The sequence below is a fragment of the Thamnophis elegans genome, chromosome 1 (assembly GCF_009769535.1).
Source record: "Thamnophis elegans isolate rThaEle1 chromosome 1, rThaEle1.pri, whole genome shotgun sequence".
NCBI lineage: Eukaryota > Metazoa > Chordata > Lepidosauria > Squamata > Colubridae > Thamnophis > Thamnophis elegans.
Window position 1 is genome coordinate 91,373,818 of NC_045541.1, and position 20,498 is coordinate 91,394,315.

Genomic DNA, 20,498 nt, shown 5'->3' on the forward strand with positions numbered 1-20,498 from the left:
AGGCTAGGCATGGCCATTTTGGTGAAGAGGGCGGCGCTTCGGGAGGCAAAAAAAATGCTGTATTTGATATATAAGACACACCCAGATTTTCCGCCTCTTTTTTGAGGAAAAAAGGTGCGTCTTATACTCCGCAAAATATGGTATTTTCTGAAAATCAAATGGACTGGCTCAGATTACCCCCAAAAGTTTTATAAGCATGCACACAAGCTGTCACACTCCTGATGTGACTTTTAGTGTTATTTTACTACCTCTACTTTGACATAATAATTTTTGTTCAAATCCTAGTCTTATGACGTGTCAAACTCAATTTCATAAAGGGCTGCAACAGGGTTGTGTTTGATCTGAGGGGAGTAGGGTGGATGTAGTCAGGGTGGGCGTGGCCAGCTCGACATAACTCATGTCAGCTCCTGTGATTTCCTGAGCACTCTGCCAGCAAAAACAGCATTTCCGAGCTCCATTTTCACTAGCAGGAGCACCGCAGGCCGGTCCTTTGCTATTTCCAGGTCAGTGCTCACAGGCCAGATGCAAGGACTCTGCGGGCCTTGAGTTTGACACCGCTGCCTTTGGATATTTATCCATGTTTATGTAAATGTCCTAAAAGTTTTCCGGTATGACTAAAGGTGGTGGTAGTACTGAATTTGGGGGTGCTGGGAAGAAAGTGTGAAGTAATAGGCCTTTCACATGGAAAAGAAATATTCTGCCAGGATATTCTATAAGAGAATAAGATACTATGTACTGTAATCCCTTTATCTCATCTCCATATATAGTAACCGATACACTTCACATTAAAAAAGGTAAATAATACCAAGCTGATAAACATGAATTAGAGTCAAGAGGTAATGTAAATCCATACACAAGTGAGCTAAAGCCAACTTACAAACTTACTTTTTTTTCCAGAAATGGTCTTGAGGTTTCAGACAATTTCCTTGCCATCAAGTTTAGACTATTGTTATGCTATCTATTCCAAATACCAGTATAAAACTTTTCTGCTCAAAAAATGTTTAGTTTTACTTTCATTCTGTTTATAATAAAATTATATTGTATCCAATGGCATGTGTGAAAGTAATAACATTTCAATCTCATATTCTGCAATGCACAATATTTGAATTTCACATGAATATGAAAAAAGATAGTATATGTTGTAAATGTAACAATTTTGTCCATTTTTTTACAAAATTTCAATCTTAATTTTCTTTAGTTATTTTAATATGCAGAATTAGTTTTGTGAAAATGTGTAGAACATAAATTATTTCATTCTTTGTGGCTTTATCTTTGAATTAATATTTTAATCAGCCCAAATATCATTTGATTAACATTTTCTATATTAAATTTCAGCTTATATTTTTGTCTATTAAACATTTCCAAACAGATTTTTTTTAGCTAATATATTCTGTGTAACTACTGTAGCAATAAGGCTTTTCCATACTTTTGGGAGATACATACATTACTGTACCTTCAACATCTGTGGTTACAGCATACATGTAAGTCTTGTTATTTTCTGAAAAGCAAGTCTCCATTTCAAATTAAAGACTGGTTTGAAAATCACAGTTGAAAATTATCTGTCATGCAACAAGCAAGCTGCTGTTCAAGAAGCACAAGTTTTTATTTTACTTCATTACATTTCTGCAGTTCCATTCAGGATATATTGCTTTCCTGAACAAATACTACTCTGACTGCAAAGGATGATTGTGTGTGGGAGAAAAACATGTTTTTTTTAAAAAAAATGAGCTTCTACTCTAGTCATGTAAGAAAAATAATTGGTTTTTATTCATATGTAAATTGAATTTGAATTACATTTATTGCTGTGTGAAAATAATAAAGGCTAAAGGAAACAGAAAAAAAATATTCTACCAAATAATACATAAATTACTTGTTGAAATTAATTTTGAAAAATGATACAAATTATTTTAAGGAGAGGAATATTTTGGTAAATTTACAGTGTCCTCAGTTTACAAATAAGACAAGATTAGATTTAATCATTTTATACTGTGACAGTTTAGGATTGGAGTAAATAAATAATAATAAATGATGTTAAATTAGTCTGTCTAGAGCAGGGGTAGTCAACCTTTTTATACCTACCGCCCACTTTTGTATCTCTGTTAGTAGTAAAATTTTCTAACCGCCCACCGGTTCCATATTAATGGTGATTTATAAAGTAGGGAAGTAACTTTACTTTATAAAATTTATAAAGCAGAGTTATAGCAAATCCCCCACCGCCCACCATGAAAGCTGGAACGCCCACTAGTGGGCAGTAGGGACCAGGTTGATTACCATTGGTCTAGAGGGTCATACCAATTGAATTGTGGATTAACAGTCACACTAATTTAGTATATTCTTGGCTATTTTTATGTCAAGATAACATGAGCATCTTATATATGAAAAGAGTTTTCTAAGCCTTATGTAGCCTAAAACACTTAAAACAGTGAAATGTGAGTAGTTTTTTACTTGGTATGTAAGTCCCACAAAAAGTAGAGAGGTAGGAACACTTAAAAATAGTGCTATAGATTGTGTATGTTATTTTCCTGCAACATTCCCTCATTTTGATTCAGTACTTAATGAACTATACTGAAATATATTATGTCTATTATGCCTTTTAGTATATTTATTTTGTTAGTATTAAAATGTAAATAATTTAAGTGCAAGTCTTTCCTGCACTGTTCATACAAGTCTATCTTATACATTTATAATATTCAAGGTAAATTTTTTTCGTATTACTATACACATATGCAGTCATAATTGTAAAATGCATTTTAAAATAGAAATGTAGCTGCTATGAAAAAAAAAACCCATTAATGTTTTTCAATTTAATATGAGCAGCAATTTTTACTGTGTCAAGACTTGGACTGATATCCCAAAAGTGCTTTTTCAGGAGAGTCGTTGAGGCCACCTGTAGGTTTATATATGCAGTATTTATTATTGCATATAAACCTCCACATGGCCTCAACAACTCTAAAATAATGCAAATGACCAGCTGTCTGCAAGGAGTATACATCCTTCCATTCCCCTCCTTCCAGTAAGAGCTGAAGAAGCTTGGATGAGAAGCGAAACTTCTAAGAAAAACAAGAAAATCCAGTTGCCTCTTGAAAATGCACTTTTGGGACAACTATGAGTTGGATGACTGAGAATCACCATAGACATTTAGCCTAATATGTAGTGTAAATATCATGCTGTTATACTAAAGATTTTAAATAAAATATTTAATTTGAATATGAGACTTATCCTCTTGGACATTGATTTTCAAAAGCCCCAGAGCCTTAAAATTCATAAATCCATAGTAGTCAGTTTAAAATCCCAGAAACACGGTTCATCATCAACATAAGTACAGACTAGAACATTAAAGAGAATGCTGTTGAAACATTTCATTTACACACATAAATACCATAAAATTATACCTTGTTTTCAAGAGTGAATAGTAGGCCAAACAAAATTCTGGAACAGATACAGATATTCAGAATCAATAAATGTTTTGTCTAATATATCTAAAATTATTATCTCTTTCTCTCCTTTGCTGCGTCTTCTATCATTCTAGATTAAGGATTTTTTTCATACTGTTTTTATACATCTTCATTTAAGTTGTTAGAAATGGGGACAATTTTCTTATTACTGTACATGAGTACTCTTGATTTACATACATTGGGCTCCTTGCATTTCATGAACTGTAACATATTGTCAAATCAAATTTAAATATTTGTGTGATAAATCTAAAATTTTTAAGTTCTCTCTCAATATTTTTTTAAAATTTGGGCACAATTTATGTATCAATATATCAAATTCCATCAATTTGATGGAAACACTTGAGTATAAGTTCTATTTTGCAAACTAAAATAAAAGAACAAACGTGTGAATAAAAGCTCCATAGCTTTTATATATACCTAATTCTATGTAATTCTACATTATAGAATTAACCAAACTTCAATGCTGTAAATAATTATTTGTTTTTAAATTTTTGATAATAAACATAATTCTCTCCCATATTTTAGTGTTTCTCAAAATTTGTTTGCAGCAATATTTGTGCTTTGGTGCCACACTAATTTAAATGTAGGAAATACAAAAGTAGTTATGACAAATTGTGACATGAGCATTGATTCTTCACATTTCAATCATTTAAAAAATATGGATGGTTCTTCCCATTTCAACTTCAATAGTAATTTTGCTCATGCAAAAGTATGACTTGTAATAAATGTGTTGTGTTGATGAATGGCAGTAGAATCATTTGCATATTACATTGATTTCAGGTATAGTATTTTCACTAACCTCTTTCATTTGCCATACACATTTGGCATTACTTGGGCAATTTAATAAGGGATCTCTCTGTTTATCATCCATATCCATTGTGAATATTTATCTTGTTTAGGCCAAGATTATTGTTCTAATTATAGTTCTTCTAAATTCTTTTTAAATTATCAGCTATTATCAATTATGTTCATAATTGTTTTTTTCTTTTGCTATACAAGATTAAGTGCTTTTTCTGCATTTATAGAAGAGGGATTGACAGGTTGTTTTTGATACAGTTTTTTTTAACACTGGGAGCAATTCAGCAGTAGAACTAACTAGGGAGGTGGTAAGCTTCCCTTCAGAAAGGACATTATGTCAGTATGAAAAAAATATTTTTAATTTAGATTCTTGAATTGAGTAGAAAGTTGGTCTTGGCCTAAATAACCCCTTCCTACTCTGTATTGTAGATAAAAATAAACCAACTATTGGAAACATATTTAGTGTTCTATTCCACTTCCTCTGTTCATTAGTCCTAATTCTTAAAAAAAAATATTACAGAACACTAGTTGGGAACCATAACTTTTTAAAATAATTTTTCATATCTGTTGTATGAGAGAAAGGTAAGAAGTTCATACGACAAAAAAGATAATATATAATATTTAATTCCCTTTCACAGCGTCATTGGAAGGAGAAAAGCCACCTTCTCCATTTCAGATTATTTTCTACTGCTAGTTTCAAAGAGAGCCTCCAAAGCTGAGCAGGTTCACCAAGAGTCAGGAGAGAGCATTTTCCCATTTCTCTTGAGAAACGTGCTGCAGACTATTGAATTGCTATTGCCTGACATCACCAATGGATAGCAACATTAGGCAGATGACCACTATTTCCACATATTGTAAAAATGTAGACTGTAGAACAGTACAAATTGGAAAGTGCATATTGGCAGTTACGTTGTAAAAGTAAAATACGATTATAATGAAACTTTATAGTGGCAGGATAACGAGTTTATACACAAACCTGATACCTTCCGTACATGCTACACAACTCAAGAAGCTTCAGTTATTTTTATTCTTCCTAACTAACAAAGTCCAGCGAACCTTTAGAGTATTGTTCAAGATACATATGATAATTGAGATACATGAATAGAGCACATCAAGTGTACTTTATACTTCTTTAGCAAGTCTGAACAAAGATGGAATAGTCATTTTCTATTAGTGGCTTGGAATAAATATTGAAAAAAATGTGGAAGATACTTCCCATTAAAGGAATTGGTCACTCTCTTTGACTATAGAAATGATCAAGTGCTGAGTAAGTTTTCTTCTGCAAGTTAGACTAACTTACTCTGCTACTTCTGAGTAAGTTTTCTTTTGGAGAGTAACTTCTGCAAATTCAATGTTTTTGAAAACAAAAATCTTTAAAACGCAGCTCTGAATTTTATTTATAGCCAATGTTAGAATGTTTGAAAATAGTATAATGAACTTTTCATGTAAAATGGTCTGATGTCAAAGATAATGACCATCACTTTCGGATAGTATCAGGGATAAATTTCCTATATTCAACCATTTATCCTAATTCTTACGAATAAACTTATTGCTGAGGATGGTCATTTCCTTGTTAACATTTCTGTCTTTCAAAATATAATTGTTATTTAGGTCTTTATTGCTCACTGAAATTCTACTTTTAAATGTATTTATAGATCAATTGTCCATGCAATATAGTTTATGACTTCACAGATAGTTTATAAAGTACTACTTCATTGTATTAGGTTAGAATTTATAGCAAGCAGATGGTTATATTTGAAAATGTATCTTGGAAAAAAGGTTGCGATGTTCAACATTGCAAAATAAAGAAAAGACAAAGAATATTAAAATGGTCTGCCTCAATAACATCTGTCAAAAATGAAAACCGTTAGGATAATTTAATTTTTGTTACAGCTACCTTCACTCTGCCCCTTCTTTCCAGAATCTCAAACTGTAGCAATGAGTATATTTTGTAACTATTCTGCTATAAAATAAATAACCCAAGAGAAAAACTCAAAAAATGTAGAAAGGAAACCTAACAACAGAAGGAGTAATGTATATTGTGTTTATAGTAATCTGGAGTACTATGCTATAACTGGAGAGATAACAGAAGTATGTTCTAAATAGATAAAAGAAGGAAAATAATTAAAAATAACCTGGGCAGGAGAGCATAGTCAAGCTTGTGAGTGGGTTAGGTCTAAATAATGCTAATATCTAACTGGGATCTACTTCTATAACATTTTAGTAATATGAAAAAACCAAAATGATGTGGAAGCTTTGAACATCCAGTTGCCCTTGTGTCATGCTAATTAAACTTGCCTCATGTTACTTGACTGTTTATAGTAATAATATATAATCACCTAGACGACTAGCTGTATTTTCCATATATTTTTCTAGTCCTGTTTCAAAATCATCCCAAATATACATACAATGGCTACAAACCCCATATTTTTACTCATATTGAAAATTCAGCATTTTAGTTCTATTGTAGGAATGGAAGAAAATATATTTCATATGATAGATTACTTACGATTATAACTGCTGAGTATCTTTCTGGTTTCTAGAAATCAACTTTACATCAGATAAGAATAGTTACAGAACAATAGTCTTACTGCCCCTCCAGATTTCCTAGGCTATAACAAATCATTATCTTTAATGTGCTCAAGTAGAAATCTGGTTTAGATATTAGACTCTTCTATAACATGCTACTGATTATTTCCTTTTAAGTCAGAAAGCAGGTAATGATATATGATTCTTGCTAATAGGTTACAAATCTATTAGAAGAGACTTACGTTGTGTTATAACTATCACTAAAATTAAACTATAAGAACTATTGCGGAATAAGGAAGAAAACTTGCTACTAAATTTACTAGTAATTCAATCTGAGTATTCAGGAATAGCACCCAAGTCTTTGGGTTAGAGCATCGTGGTTCCCATCCATAATAAGTGCTTAAATTCTCTTAGGTCAGGGGTGTCAAACTTCTGGGCCGGATGTGTCATACACTGGCCACGCCCACCCCTATTTTAATAAAGGGAAAAAGTCACAATACGTCACATAATGTGATGATGCAACGGTTTGTGTCCTAGTTTGTAAGAATTGTTTAGTATTTCAGTTCAATTACTTTAAACATAGTTGTTTACAGATACAAGCAGCATGCTCTTTCCATACATAAGCAACTTTAAGTTTTATCTGTATGCAGTTCCAAAATCATAAATACTGAAGAGGTTATAGACCTCATAGGAAGTATGTTCCTCGAATAACAAATAGTTGCAACTTGCTTGATTCTTCTTAAAGGAAATCTGTCAAAGCTTATTATCTTGTAATCAACACCCAAATTCGATCAATTCATGGTGATTAGAAAAAACTGATACATGGTGAAATAGAGTGTAGCCAAGAATCTATATGCAGAAAATGATAGATAACTATACATCATTTTCAACAAAAGGATTAATCTCCCATAATTGACTTCCATTATGGTTCAGAGCTTGATTTTGTACTGTCAAGCATAAGAACGACCATTTTATTCGTGATAAAAGAATAAAGATGCCAGCCATTAGATTAGTGTTGCTATTAAAGCATTCTCATTCCCATGTCTTTGTCATATATTAAAATAGATGGTTGTTTAACTGCAAAGAAGGCTTCAGATTTATTATTGTTACAAGAGGTTAAAATAATCTCATAGAATTGTCATAGTTTCATTAGTCTATTCATCACTCCAAACAACTAAGTTCATTGTACAGATGCAGTAACAATTAGTATTTAGTAACCATGCTTATAATAAGTTCTTTAAAGCATGTAGAACTTTGTAATCTTTGGTGTGATTTATTAAGAATAATCTTTTCTTAGTTAAAATTCAGCTTATTTTTATGGCTATAATTAGTTAATGGTGTGGAAGAGGCAGCAACTGTGATAATTGTCTTAAGACAATCTTATTTCATTAGTCCAGCAGACTCTTAGCTGAAGTTGGTTCATACCTCTCCAGTTTCTTTGTAATCTTATTTAGCTTCATGAGTGTCCAGAGACTGAATCCTAATAACATAAGAATCTTTTAATTAAATTCGTTAAACGTTATTTCAGGTGTAAGGTTTTCTTAGGTAGTAGCCAATAAGCAGGTGGGCAATCTAGAACATGTGTGAAGTAGTGGAAAAGCAGTGAGACATAGGATACAGTGGGTAAATTAATGATGGGGAAACTATGGGATGGGCCAATTAACTAATCATTAATAATCACAGCTTCCTTTCAGAATCCCCAAGTTATCTTTGTACATCAGGGAACAAGTTACCTAAGGGTATAGGTGTCTAGATTCCCTTTAGATCTGACTGGACAATGGCTTTGAATCCCCAGGACAATTATAGACACTTAGATTCTTTTATTTTGAAAGAGATAGAAATATCTTACTTATTGTTGGAAAATGCCCAGCAAGTAGGGAGACTTGAATTGTTGTGCAGCCATACGAGATCCAGGATTGATACCTCCCTCCCCCGATTCCATGGAATCTTTATCTGTTCTCAAGGCAAGGAGATTCCTGTATTATAGGTATCATAAGTATTGCAATAAAGTAATCAACTTTTAATGTGTTGATCTATTGCCTGGACCTTAGACCTGGTTCCAAGTAACAGCCACAATAAATCAGTAGTAAAGAATAATTTTGTATGTTTTACTATACAGGCTATTCTTGACTTAAGACCACAGCTGGGACACATTAGCCACTGTGGTCATTAAGTTAGGTATCATGTGGCCACACCGATTCAACAATCTTTTTTGCTACTGTCATTTCATTAAGCAAATCACCTGTGGCTGTGTGTTGAGACATCATAGAATAATGATTTGTAGCATGCTACTGGCTTTGCTTGAAGAAGTTGCATGTGGCAAGCTATAACATTACAGGACACTAACTTGTGAACTGGTTGCTAAGCAACTGGCTTACAATTACATGACCTTGGGTACAAATGCAAGGATTGGCCACATGCCAAGTTTTTTCAGTAGTGTCATAATTTCAAATAGTCACTAAATGATTGGCCATTAAGCAGAGAGTGTCTGTAGTCACTAGGCAAAATGTACCAAACTCTGAACTTATTGTTTAATTATTATATAATTAACAGTATATAGTTCTGGAAACTCAATATTTCTATTTAAGGTACTGACCAGGAAAGACTGAATTCCAGCCCTGTCATAGGCATGAAAAACTGTCTGGGTTACTTTGGGCCAGTCATACACACTCAGCCCAACTCACATCACAGAAAGAGAAAGAAGTATTATGTATAGTTGCTGCTTTATAAAAAAAATAATAAAGGGGAGATAAAACTAATAAAAATTATTTTCCAATTTGATTCTATTCAAAAATTCAATTTTGATCCAGATTTTCTGGATTAAGCATCTGATAAATATTTTAGCATATTTCTTAGAATAAGTGAGATACCATTCCCATAATATTAATGTTGCAAACATAGGTTTCCAGTAAAATTTAGTACTTTCTAAAGTAGAATAGAATAGCAATAGCCTTTAGACTTATATACCGCTTCACAGTGCTTTACATCCATCTCTAAGCAGTTTACAGAGTCAGCATATTGCCCCCAACAATCTAGGTCCTCATTTTACCCACCTCGGAAGACTGGAAGGCTGAGTCAATCTTGAGCCCGGTGAGATTCAAACTGTAAAATTGCAGCAGAGCTAACTTGCAGTACTGCATTCTAACCACTGCGCCACCATTGCTCCTTAGGAATAGGAGTTGGAAGGGAACTTGGTGGTCTTCCCGTTCAAACCCCCTGCTCAGGATTAAACAAATGATTGTCCACTTCCTCTCAGTGTTGGAGCATTCACATCTTCTGGAGGCAGGTTGTTCCACTGATTATGTGTTCTAACTGTTAGGAAATTTCTGCTTAGTTCTAGATTGCTTCTCTCATTGATTAATTTCCAGCCATTGCTTCTTGTCCTTCCCTCAGATGCTTTGGAGAATAGCTTGACTCCCTCTTCTTTTGTGGCAATCCCTTAGCTATTGGAACACTGCTATGTCACCCCTATTTCTGCTTTTCATTAAACTAGACATACCCAATTCCAATAACCATTCTTCATGTGTTTAGTATCTAGTCCCCTAATATCCTTGTTGCTCTTCTCTATACTCTTTCTAGAGTCTCAGCATCTTTTTAAATTGTGAACCAAAACTGGATGTAGTATTCCAAGTGTGGCCTTACCAAGGCATTATAAGGCACTTTATGTGTTCTTGATTCTATCCCTCTGTTAATGCAGCCTTAGAACTGTGTTGGCTTTTTTGGCACCCTACTTGAATACCTGTTTATACAAATGCCTATTACTTTATCTCAACTCAGTTATTTTGTTACAATTAACAAATATTGACCTGGAATCTCCTCCCCCAAAATATATACATACATACATACATACATACATACATACATATACACATACACATATATACATACATATACATATACATATACATATATATACATATATATATATATATATATATATATATATATATATATATATATATATATATATATATATATATATATATATATATAGGTCTCTAGTTGTTCGGGTTTTCTCCCGCGTAGAATTGGAGATGTCTTGGCGACGTTTCGACGAAGTCACATTCGTCATCTTCAGGCTGCTGCTGACTACTTCAGGTTTGGTGTTTCCAGGAGTAGTGTGGGATCTTGGCTGTTTTGTTCCTTATAACTGCTGGTAGGGGATTAAATTTTAACTGCCAGTAGGGGATTAAGTTTTAACTGCCAGTAGGGGATTAGAACTGATTGAATGGGGGCTTGGGCGTGTCTTGATTAGGTGGAAGTGTGTCATTATTTGGTGGAGGGGTGTTCTGTTCTGATTGTTTGGAGGGTTGTGTTTCCTGTGAGGGTAGGAGGGGTTTTGAAGAGGCTGATTGTGCTTTAGCAGTCTGGCTTCTGGTTCTGGGTCGTGCCTCCTCATCAGTTTGTGTTTTTGGTTGTTTTCTTTGTGGATGTTTTTTGGTAGTATTCTGTGTGGCTATTGTGAGTGTGGGCCTGGTCTCATTCTTCATGTTTGGGATTCGTTTGTTGATGAGGGCGGGTTTCCAAAGGGCTGGCAGGCGGGAGGTGTCGTCTCGCCTGTTCATGCTATGTGGGTGTTTTTCTATTTCGATTGCTTCCCTGATTATACGGTTGTTGAAGTGTTCGGCTTTGGCGATGGTTCTTGTCTTATTGAAGTCAATTTTATGTCCTGTGGCTTTGAGGTGTTGGATCAGGGAAGAAGTTGGTTCTTCTTTTTTGATTGCATTTTTGTGTTCTTCAATGCGTGCACTTATTCTTCTGTTGGTCTGTCCGATGTATGTGGCGGGGCAAGTAGTGCATGGGATTTCATATACTCCTTGGTTTTCTAATTCAATTTTGTCTTTGGGGTTTCTTAGGATGGTGGATATTTTCCGGTCTGTGCAGAATGCTGTCTTGATGTTGTGTTTGCGGAGGATTTTGCTGATTTTGTCTGTGGTGCCTTTTATGTATGGGAGGAGGGCTTTTCCATTTTCTTGTTCTCTGTCCTGGACTTTAGTGGGGGTTTCTTTTTGGATTAGGTTGGTGATCTTATTTCTTTGGAATCCATTGGATGTCAGTACGTTGGTGAGAGTGTGTAGTTCAGTTTTTAGGTGTTGTTCATCAGCTAGGCGTTTTGTTCTGGAGATGAGTGTCTTGGCTACGGAATTGATCTGGGCTGGGTGGTGGTGTGAGAGTGCGTGCAGATAGCGGTTAGTGTGTGTTTTCTTCTGGTAGATGGTGTGTCCTAGGCTCCCTAGGACACCAACCTAATCCAAAAAGAAACCCCCACTAAAGTCAAAACCCCTCCTACCCTCTTCAAAACCCCTCCTACCCTCACAGGAAACACAACCCTCCAAACAATCAGAACAGAACACCCCTCCACCAAATAATGACACACTTCCACCTAATCAAGACACGCCCAAGCCCCCATTCAATCAGTTCTAATCCCCTACTGGCAGTTAAAACTTAATCCCCTACTGGCAGTTAAAATTTAATCCCCTACCAGCAGTTATAAGGAACAAAACAGCCAAGATCCCACACTACTCCTGGAAACACCAAACCTGAAGTAGTCAGCAGCAGCCTGAAGATGACGAATGTGACTTCGTCGAAACGTCGCCAAGACATCTCCAATTCTACGCGGGAGAAAACCCGAACAACTAGAGACCTACATACTAACACCCGCGAAAACCTCAGAAAAATATATATATATATATTATATATATATATATATATATATATATATATATATATATATATATATATATATATATATATATATATATATATATATATATATATATATATGAGAAAGCTCAGTGATTGTTGAGGGATGGGGACGGGGGAGGCTGGCTATGTTTTCTCACTATCTGTAACAGAAAATAGAATTGTTTGCATGATGACAACAACAATTACTTGGGAGTGAAAAGGTTTTCCACTGGTACACAAATTGTGGACAATAAAGTTCCAGTAAAGGCATATAAAAATAGGTCTAGCAATTTATAACTTTTGACTTTAACTGGAGGGGGGGAGTTCAATACATGTAGTCCTTGCTTGAGAATTTGCTTTATGGCTGCTCAAAGTCACAATGGCCATAGAACAAGTGCTTTATAGGCTGTAAAACACCCCCAGCTATTATATATATGGTTGTGTCTCTACCTACTCCCTGATCGTCATATGACTTTATGTTGGGAGGTCAGTTTTATAATTTCTGGCAGCATTCCTCATCATATGCCATGATTCTTGATGGGGTTTTTTGCTGGTTTCTGGGCAGGAAGATTGCAAGTTTTATTTCCCCATTCTTTCATTTTTTTGCTGTGTTCAGATGAGCTCTTTGAGTATAAAACTACATGCTCTTCTGGCACATAGCAAGAAAAATAACAGAATATCCAGTGTTCAGATTTAAGCCCTATTTAGCAAATGGTAGAAAGCAAATAGTACTTGGCTAGTAGCCTATAGAAATGAATAATGGGATGCTAATAATGGGGTAACAACCTGCAGTTACTATTCTTAGTTAGCTGTTGTCTAGATACATGATATTAAGGAACAGCTTAATTACAAATACACATCTTACTACCCTTTTACTTCAGTAAATATGAATGCAGACACAGAATAATTTTAATATGAGTCACTAGTTAACAAAATAAAAACAAACATTTGATTTTCAAGATTAAAATAAAATAGAAATGATAAAGTGGTAAGGCCCTCAGAATCTTGTAATCAAAAGAACTTTGTTTTTAATAGTAATTTTATCAAAGATTATAATATCAATACTAAAAGTTAATACAAATTGAAAAAAGCAATAGAAAGAGTACAAAGTGCAAAAGTGGACAATGGAAGGAGAAATAGAAAAGAAAAGTAAAAAGTGACTTTCCATGTTCATCGCAATAAAATAGACAATTTTAGCAACTTATTACCTTTTCTTAAAACAAATGATATTCCCATATCCTGTCTTTTATCTATAAACAAAACCATTTCAATCCTGTTTTCCACAAAAGTCCACTGAGGGTTACCAAAGATAATACTATTTTAACTGATGAAATAAAATCAACTTCATATTCCTTCCTTTTACTTCTAAGATTCTTGATCTTTAGTTCTTTCTAGTAATGTCCTAGAATTTGACCCTCCCCCCATTTTTTCCCTTACCCTTGTCACTAAATTCTCCAAAGCTTCACAAAACTTATATCAATAAAGACATCAGCCAGTTTCTTTGATATGTTCAAAGTAACATCTTTTTCAATATCATTCTAGTAGAAATCCATTTTCAATTCACTTTCTTGTTCCTCATGCTTGTTCCTCTTCCATAGCATCTTTTAGACAGACTATATAAAAACAGACCATTTTAAAATCAGCTTCTTCATCCATTGTTCAGATATCCTTCAATATGTTAAATGTTGAAATATTTTGCTTCATTCTGTAATTATAAATCAAGTTTAAGTGTTCTTTTAATTGTACTCTTTAGTTCCCTCTAATGTCCAGTTTTAAAATTTTTATCTTACTGTTTCAAAACAAGCCATTTTCCCACATGAAGAATTCTTTTTAATTAATTCCAGAATCTTATTTCAAATATGATTAAATGGTTTCATCTGTAACATTCTAAAATCAAAATTTTAATAATCCTTTGTTATTTATTTTGAAACAATCTTGAACTTATTGTTAAAATGTATTTGCTTCACTATTCAAGGAAACTCACCCAATGCTGTCAAATGTGTAGATTTAAAAGTTCAAAAACTAGGAAGCTTTTAACCATAATTTCCCATTTTACTACTACTAATTTTCAAAAAATTCAATTATAATTTAAGATCCCTATTTTATTGTACTAAGGGAGTAATGAATTTTGACTGAACTGAATAGATTTTTTGAGGGGGGGGAGTAAGAATTTCTCAGTTGCTAATTCACAGGCATAATACATCCTTGTTTGAAATCATAGGAAAATGAAAGTAGAAAACAATCCATACTTCAAAAAAAAAAAAAACCCAACAAGCCTTATTTCCAATTTCTGAATACATTCATTGACATTCTAGATCAGGGGTCTCCAACCTCCAGGCTGTGGCCCACTACCAAGCCATGGCCTATTGGGAACCGAGCCACACGAGAGGCAGGCCAGCATGCTTGCGCATAAGCAGTTCAACTTGCACAAGCGGCAAGTCTGTGTGCATGTGCATGGAGTTAAACTTGTAGTCCGTCTGTCCCCCCCCCCCCCAAGTCAGGCCACCAATCTGCAAAGATTGGGGACAACTGTTTTAGATGATATAGGACATGTTGTCATGTGTTTTAATTACTATTTTACAAATCTGGGATGCAAAAATAGAGATGATAATTAGATGGTAGCAAAGAGATACAAAAAACCTAAGCTCTTTGGTGCCAACTAGTCAGATTCCAGTTTCTTTATCCTAAATGCCACTGAGATACTATTGGTTTCAATTTACATACCAAGCCATTATTTTCAATTTAAAAGGAACTGTGTGTATGTAAAAACCTGTTACTTTTATTGAATTATAAATTAATAACAATAAGACAACTAGTACTAGTAATATCAGGATTAAATATAATACATTTAATTTCATTTAAAATATCACTAACCTTTATCATTTACAAATTTTAGAATACAAATTAAAAAATCAAGAAGGAAAAAAAAATGACACAGGTAAAATTATGAAAAGAAATTTCTGATATCAAGGCATTATGCTTACACAATGAATTAAAAAACAATCAGTTTGGATCTATGTTTAAGGGAATTGTGCATTCTTCAATTAGTAAAAGCTTACAGATTACAAAACAATAGTATAATAAAAAAGGAAATATTCTATTAGAGTTCTTCACTTCTCTTGAAAGAATATTGATATACTTTAACACAATTAGCATTCAGTCAATGCCAGTCAATGCAAACAAAATATTCTTTGAGATGTTCTATCCATACATCATTTTTTACATGCAAACATTTTGAATTCAGAGCATTTTTATAATTTGATACCTAAAGATCTATTGGATTACAGTTCCCATAATTTCCCTGAAAACAGTGTGGCTTTCCAACATATTATGAGGGTAACCAATTGAGAAATTGCTGCTCAGATAATTTAGAGCAGGGCTGTCAAATTCATGGGCCAGATGTGTCATGTGCTGGCCACGCCCAACTTAGCAAAGGGGAAAAAAGTGATGACAACATGACAACACAAGTTTGACACCCCTGATTTAGAGCATGGGAGTCCAACCTTTTTGGCTTGCCTGGGCTGTGTTGAGTAAAGAAGAATTGTCCTGGGCCACATATAGAATATAATGTTAATATTTATATAAATCACATGATAATGTTAAACATTTACAACCTTGTGCAGCATCATTAGCTGCCCAGAGCAGCATACAGCCCATAGGCCATGGGTTGAGCATGTCTGATTTAGATAAGCAGGTAGTGTTTGCAGAGGAATGGAATTTCTTGATATTAAGTATTTTTTATATTTCTTTACATTGATGGATGAATGAATCTGTTCACCCTGGTGCATTTTCAGCTTTATAAACTTTTAAGTTTAAACATGTTTTATTTTTAAATGCCTGCAGATGATGTGGAGTAGTCTGCTGGTTTAAATGCTTATAGCAGATAATTATTTACCTTGTCATTGAAGCCTCAGCTGTAGAACATGAGGTTTGCATGCAGAAGGTCCCAGATATTCCAGCAGCTCCTTGCAACACTAAGAAATCCCTCTGCAATCCCAGAGAGTGATTGCAGGTAGTGCTTGGCTGAAAGAATCAGCAGTCTGCCTTGCCTTCCTACACTCTGAACCTTCCCCAGTGGCAGCATAATTATGGTTATTCCGTCACAGAGACTCCTTTCATTTCATTAGCTTCTGCTGTTTCACTTGTCTTTTTAGACATTTAATATTCACTCCTGTGAAGCCCAATATAGTTTAAAGATACTGGAAGTGGTGCTACTTTTAAGTTTCTTCCTCATGGCTTAGTCTTTAATGATAACAATGCTGCCTAGGGGAAAAATGCACAAATACCTAGGTTTTCACATTCATTTGCAATGATGCAACCTCCTGAAGTATTTGCATTAATTTCTTCACTACTTGGTTCATACTAGAACTAATATTGCAAAACTCCAAGATGTATCATTCATAGGGCATCCTACTATTAAATTCCAGTGATTTCCAAAACCCTGTTACTTTCAGTTTGAACTGAAACCTCCCCCCCTCCCACTTCCCAAGGCCTCTATTTTTAATCTTAATTTTAACTTTGAAATCAAATACTGTATGGAGAGTTATCAGCTATATTTTATCAATACATTGAAACAAGTTACTGAAGTTTATATTCCCAAAAATATTTAAGCCTTTTAAGTATTACATGGCAGAGACATATCCAATATTTATTTCATTTGTGTGTTAGATTAATGTTGTAACTCAGCAGCTTTTGGGGGGGCAGGGAGGGGAATAGCTGTTTCGATATCCTGAAACACTGAAGGGATCTCAGTTTCATGAAGTTTTATATGATAATTATTATTAATGAACATCAAAAGCTGCTTTGGCATCTGTAGTATCAGCTATAATGAACATCTTAATCAACTATTAGAAAGTCACTAAATAGTTATAAAACAACATATATTTGTTCTTAAATCTGTGTTAGAATTTAAACTAATAAAGGATTACTGTCTTCTATGCTAGGTATCTGAATATAAACTGTTACCGACTGTGAAACGAGTTCTAAATTGCCTTCCATATTAATATGTTTAATCAATAATATTAATTATTAAGTAACATTAATATTACTTACGCTTGATTATCAGGAGGATAACACATTCTTGAGCAAATCTTAATGTGACTGAAATATATCACAGTATATATTTTCTCACAATATATCCTCATCTACTGAAAATAATAGTACTTTTTTCAAAACCCTTCATTAACTTGTCAATTATTTTGCAATTTAATTTTTTTTTAAAAAGCAAAGTCTATTCCAACTAATAAATAGTTTTTTCATATTTGATGAAAGGCTGACCTAATTATTTGAGGGTTTTGTTTTGTTTTTCAGATAAAAGCAAAAAATTATGACAAAGTAGAAAAGGTAAGCTTCTATATATGCATTAATTTTAAAAAAATCAGACTAGTAAAAAATTAGAATATGTATTTTCTCTAGTGTGATAATGAGTTATGTGCCTACCTTGAGCTAAGAAGTCTTAACTTTTGAGGGATCATGAATGAAATATTCCATGTGGCTGTTGGTTAAGCAAAATGATTATAAGTGTTTAAGATATTCATAGGTATTTAGCATTGTGATATGGTATAGATATAATGAGACCCTCAGAAATGAGTGGGTTGTCATTAAATGTGTTGGTCCTTGTATGTATTAGAATCAGTTCTTCTACACGTTATATATGATTTCCATACATAATGCAAACAAAACATGCTTGTTTGACCAAAGATTATGTAAATCATTCCAACTACATACATGTTCCTGTTCTCACAAATGATCCTTCTGTATCAAAGTTGTTATCTTTGAAGCTCACATTCTAGTATGAACCACAGCTATACTTTTTGCCTTATGGGACTTCTGGAACAACCTACTAAATAATCAAGATAATTATGAAAACATTTTTCACCATGTGTTATTAACATGAAGAGCCCAATGGATTGGGAAGAAGAAATGATGGTTGATACATAAAAGCAGTAGACAATAGAGCTTAGAGTGGCCTCTACAGTTGCTTATATCAATTTGTGTAGAATAGTAACTGTTAGAAAGAGTTTGATGAACTGATTAAGGTCTCAGACCAGGGTGACTTTGGATCAATTACTGTCTCTCAGCCCTGGTGGCAGTAACGAAGTATTTCCAAAATCTGGCCAAGAAAATTAAAGAGACTTGTCCAGGTAGTTGGCTGGATCAACACTGGCTCAAATGTTTTTTTTTTTTTAAGTAACTGCTACAGCCATGCTGACAACTATCATGTGAGAGTACAATAGAAGAAGCTTTTCCCCTCAAACATCAAAACAACCATCAGGTGCTTGGGGCTGCTTCAAAATATGCATGTTCACTCACTTGGCTTCATGTATTTTCTATGCATGTTGAAAGCAGTTGCCCAAGTTGGAAAAATGTCTGTCTTAACAATTCATAAAAATATGCTTTATATATGTTTTCTAGTTAACATGCAAGCAAAACAAGATTGGACATAGTTTATAGTATTTTAACATCAGATAATGCCAAGGAAATAGGCTACACTGGAAAGTTTAAAAAAGAAATCACAAAAGAGGGCAGTGGCAAATAGCTTTTTTGTTGTTCACAGGAAAACTACAATGTGCTTAGTCTATTATGTTCATTGCTCATAATAAATATAAAGATTAACATAAATACAACATGCTTTAAAATATTAAACCTGTTACCTATATAAAGTTAAAATACCATGAGATGTGCATCAAACCTTACCTGGCAGAGAAATAAAATCAGATAGGCTCCAGTTAGAGTGGGCTTATCATGCATTCGACTTATCAGTCTTTCTGCAAATATCTGTTTTTCATCAGTTTTTAAAATTTAATTGGACAAGTGAAAGTGTACATTTAAATATAAGAGGGTGTATAGCAGTGATGGCGAACATTTTTCAACTTGGATGCCAAAAGCTTGTGTGTGTGTGTGCTATAGTGCACACACGCATGCCCACACCCATAATGTAATGCCCCCCATGCCATGCCCCCTGAGCATGCATGCATGACCCGCCCTGTGCATGTGCACATGGCTTTCTTGGAGCCTGGAGGGGTGAAAATGGCCTTCCATGCCTCCCCCCCCCCCCCCGGTAAGACAGAAATGGCCTGTTTTCCGACTCCCGGTAGGGCCAGTAGGTCCATTTTTCGCCCTCCCAGGCTCCAATGACTTTCTTGGATTGTTCCTGAACTTCTGGTTTGGGTGTTGGGCGGTTTTTGAGGGAAGCCTCAGGAGAGCAAAAAATGGTCAAAATTAGCTGGCCAGCATGCGCATGCACGCTGGAGCTGACAGGGCAATGCCTCATGTGCCCTCAGAAATGGTTTCGTGTGCCACCTGTGGTACACATGCCATAGGTTCGCCGTCACGGATATATAGCATTGAAAAGGCCCTACATATCTACTTCATCTAAAATCTTACAATTTAGAGGGGAATATGAATTAGGCTTGCAAAGACAGAAGAATTTTGAATTGAGCCTAGAAAATGATTGGGAATAGTGAACCTGATAAAATATTTGTTTTGACCTTCATATTACCCAAGACTTGCTGGACAAGACAAGAATCTTTATTGTGGGTAATGATCTCTCCATAAAACACATTGCACACTTATAGATAATACTGATTAGCCAATTAGCAAAATTGATAAAACAGAAGTTACTCATCTTACTTAAATAGACTCATTTGAAAAAGTTAAAAAAGGAAATGTTTTAAATATAATTGACCAATTTAACCAGAATATTTAATTAGGTTAACAGCTTGTGAGTTTTGGCATAAAATGGACAATGTCATAAAACATGGTGGTTTCAATGCCTCTTTCACTACAAAGTTTGGAATTCAATGTGATGCCTTTGTATCTCTCCTCAAAAACTACTTAAGAGCCTTAAACTATGCCACAATTGATTTGGGGACAGTACTTTGGTTTAGACACCTTGTTGATGAGACATACATGGATCACTTAGAAAAATGTCTTCAATAAATATGCAGCTGTGCTCTAAATTAATATCAAGTTCCTGGCCCTCCTTCAAAGATATCCTTATATTCCACCACAGTCATCTGAGTAACAAAG

The 20,498-nt window shown here is 34.3% G+C and overlaps 1 protein-coding gene across 1 annotated transcript in view; it reads left to right on the top strand.

Moving 5' to 3' along the window:
* CSTF3 (cleavage stimulation factor subunit 3) overlaps positions 1 to 20,498 on the top strand; it is a 66,674-nt gene that overhangs the window by 26,778 nt on the left and 19,398 nt on the right. Inside the window, exon 4 of the mRNA XM_032224080.1 lies at positions 17,778 to 17,810. Within this exon, the coding sequence (XP_032079971.1) occupies positions 17,778 to 17,810 (33 nt within the window). The remainder of the gene's footprint in view (positions 1 to 17,777; positions 17,811 to 20,498) is intronic.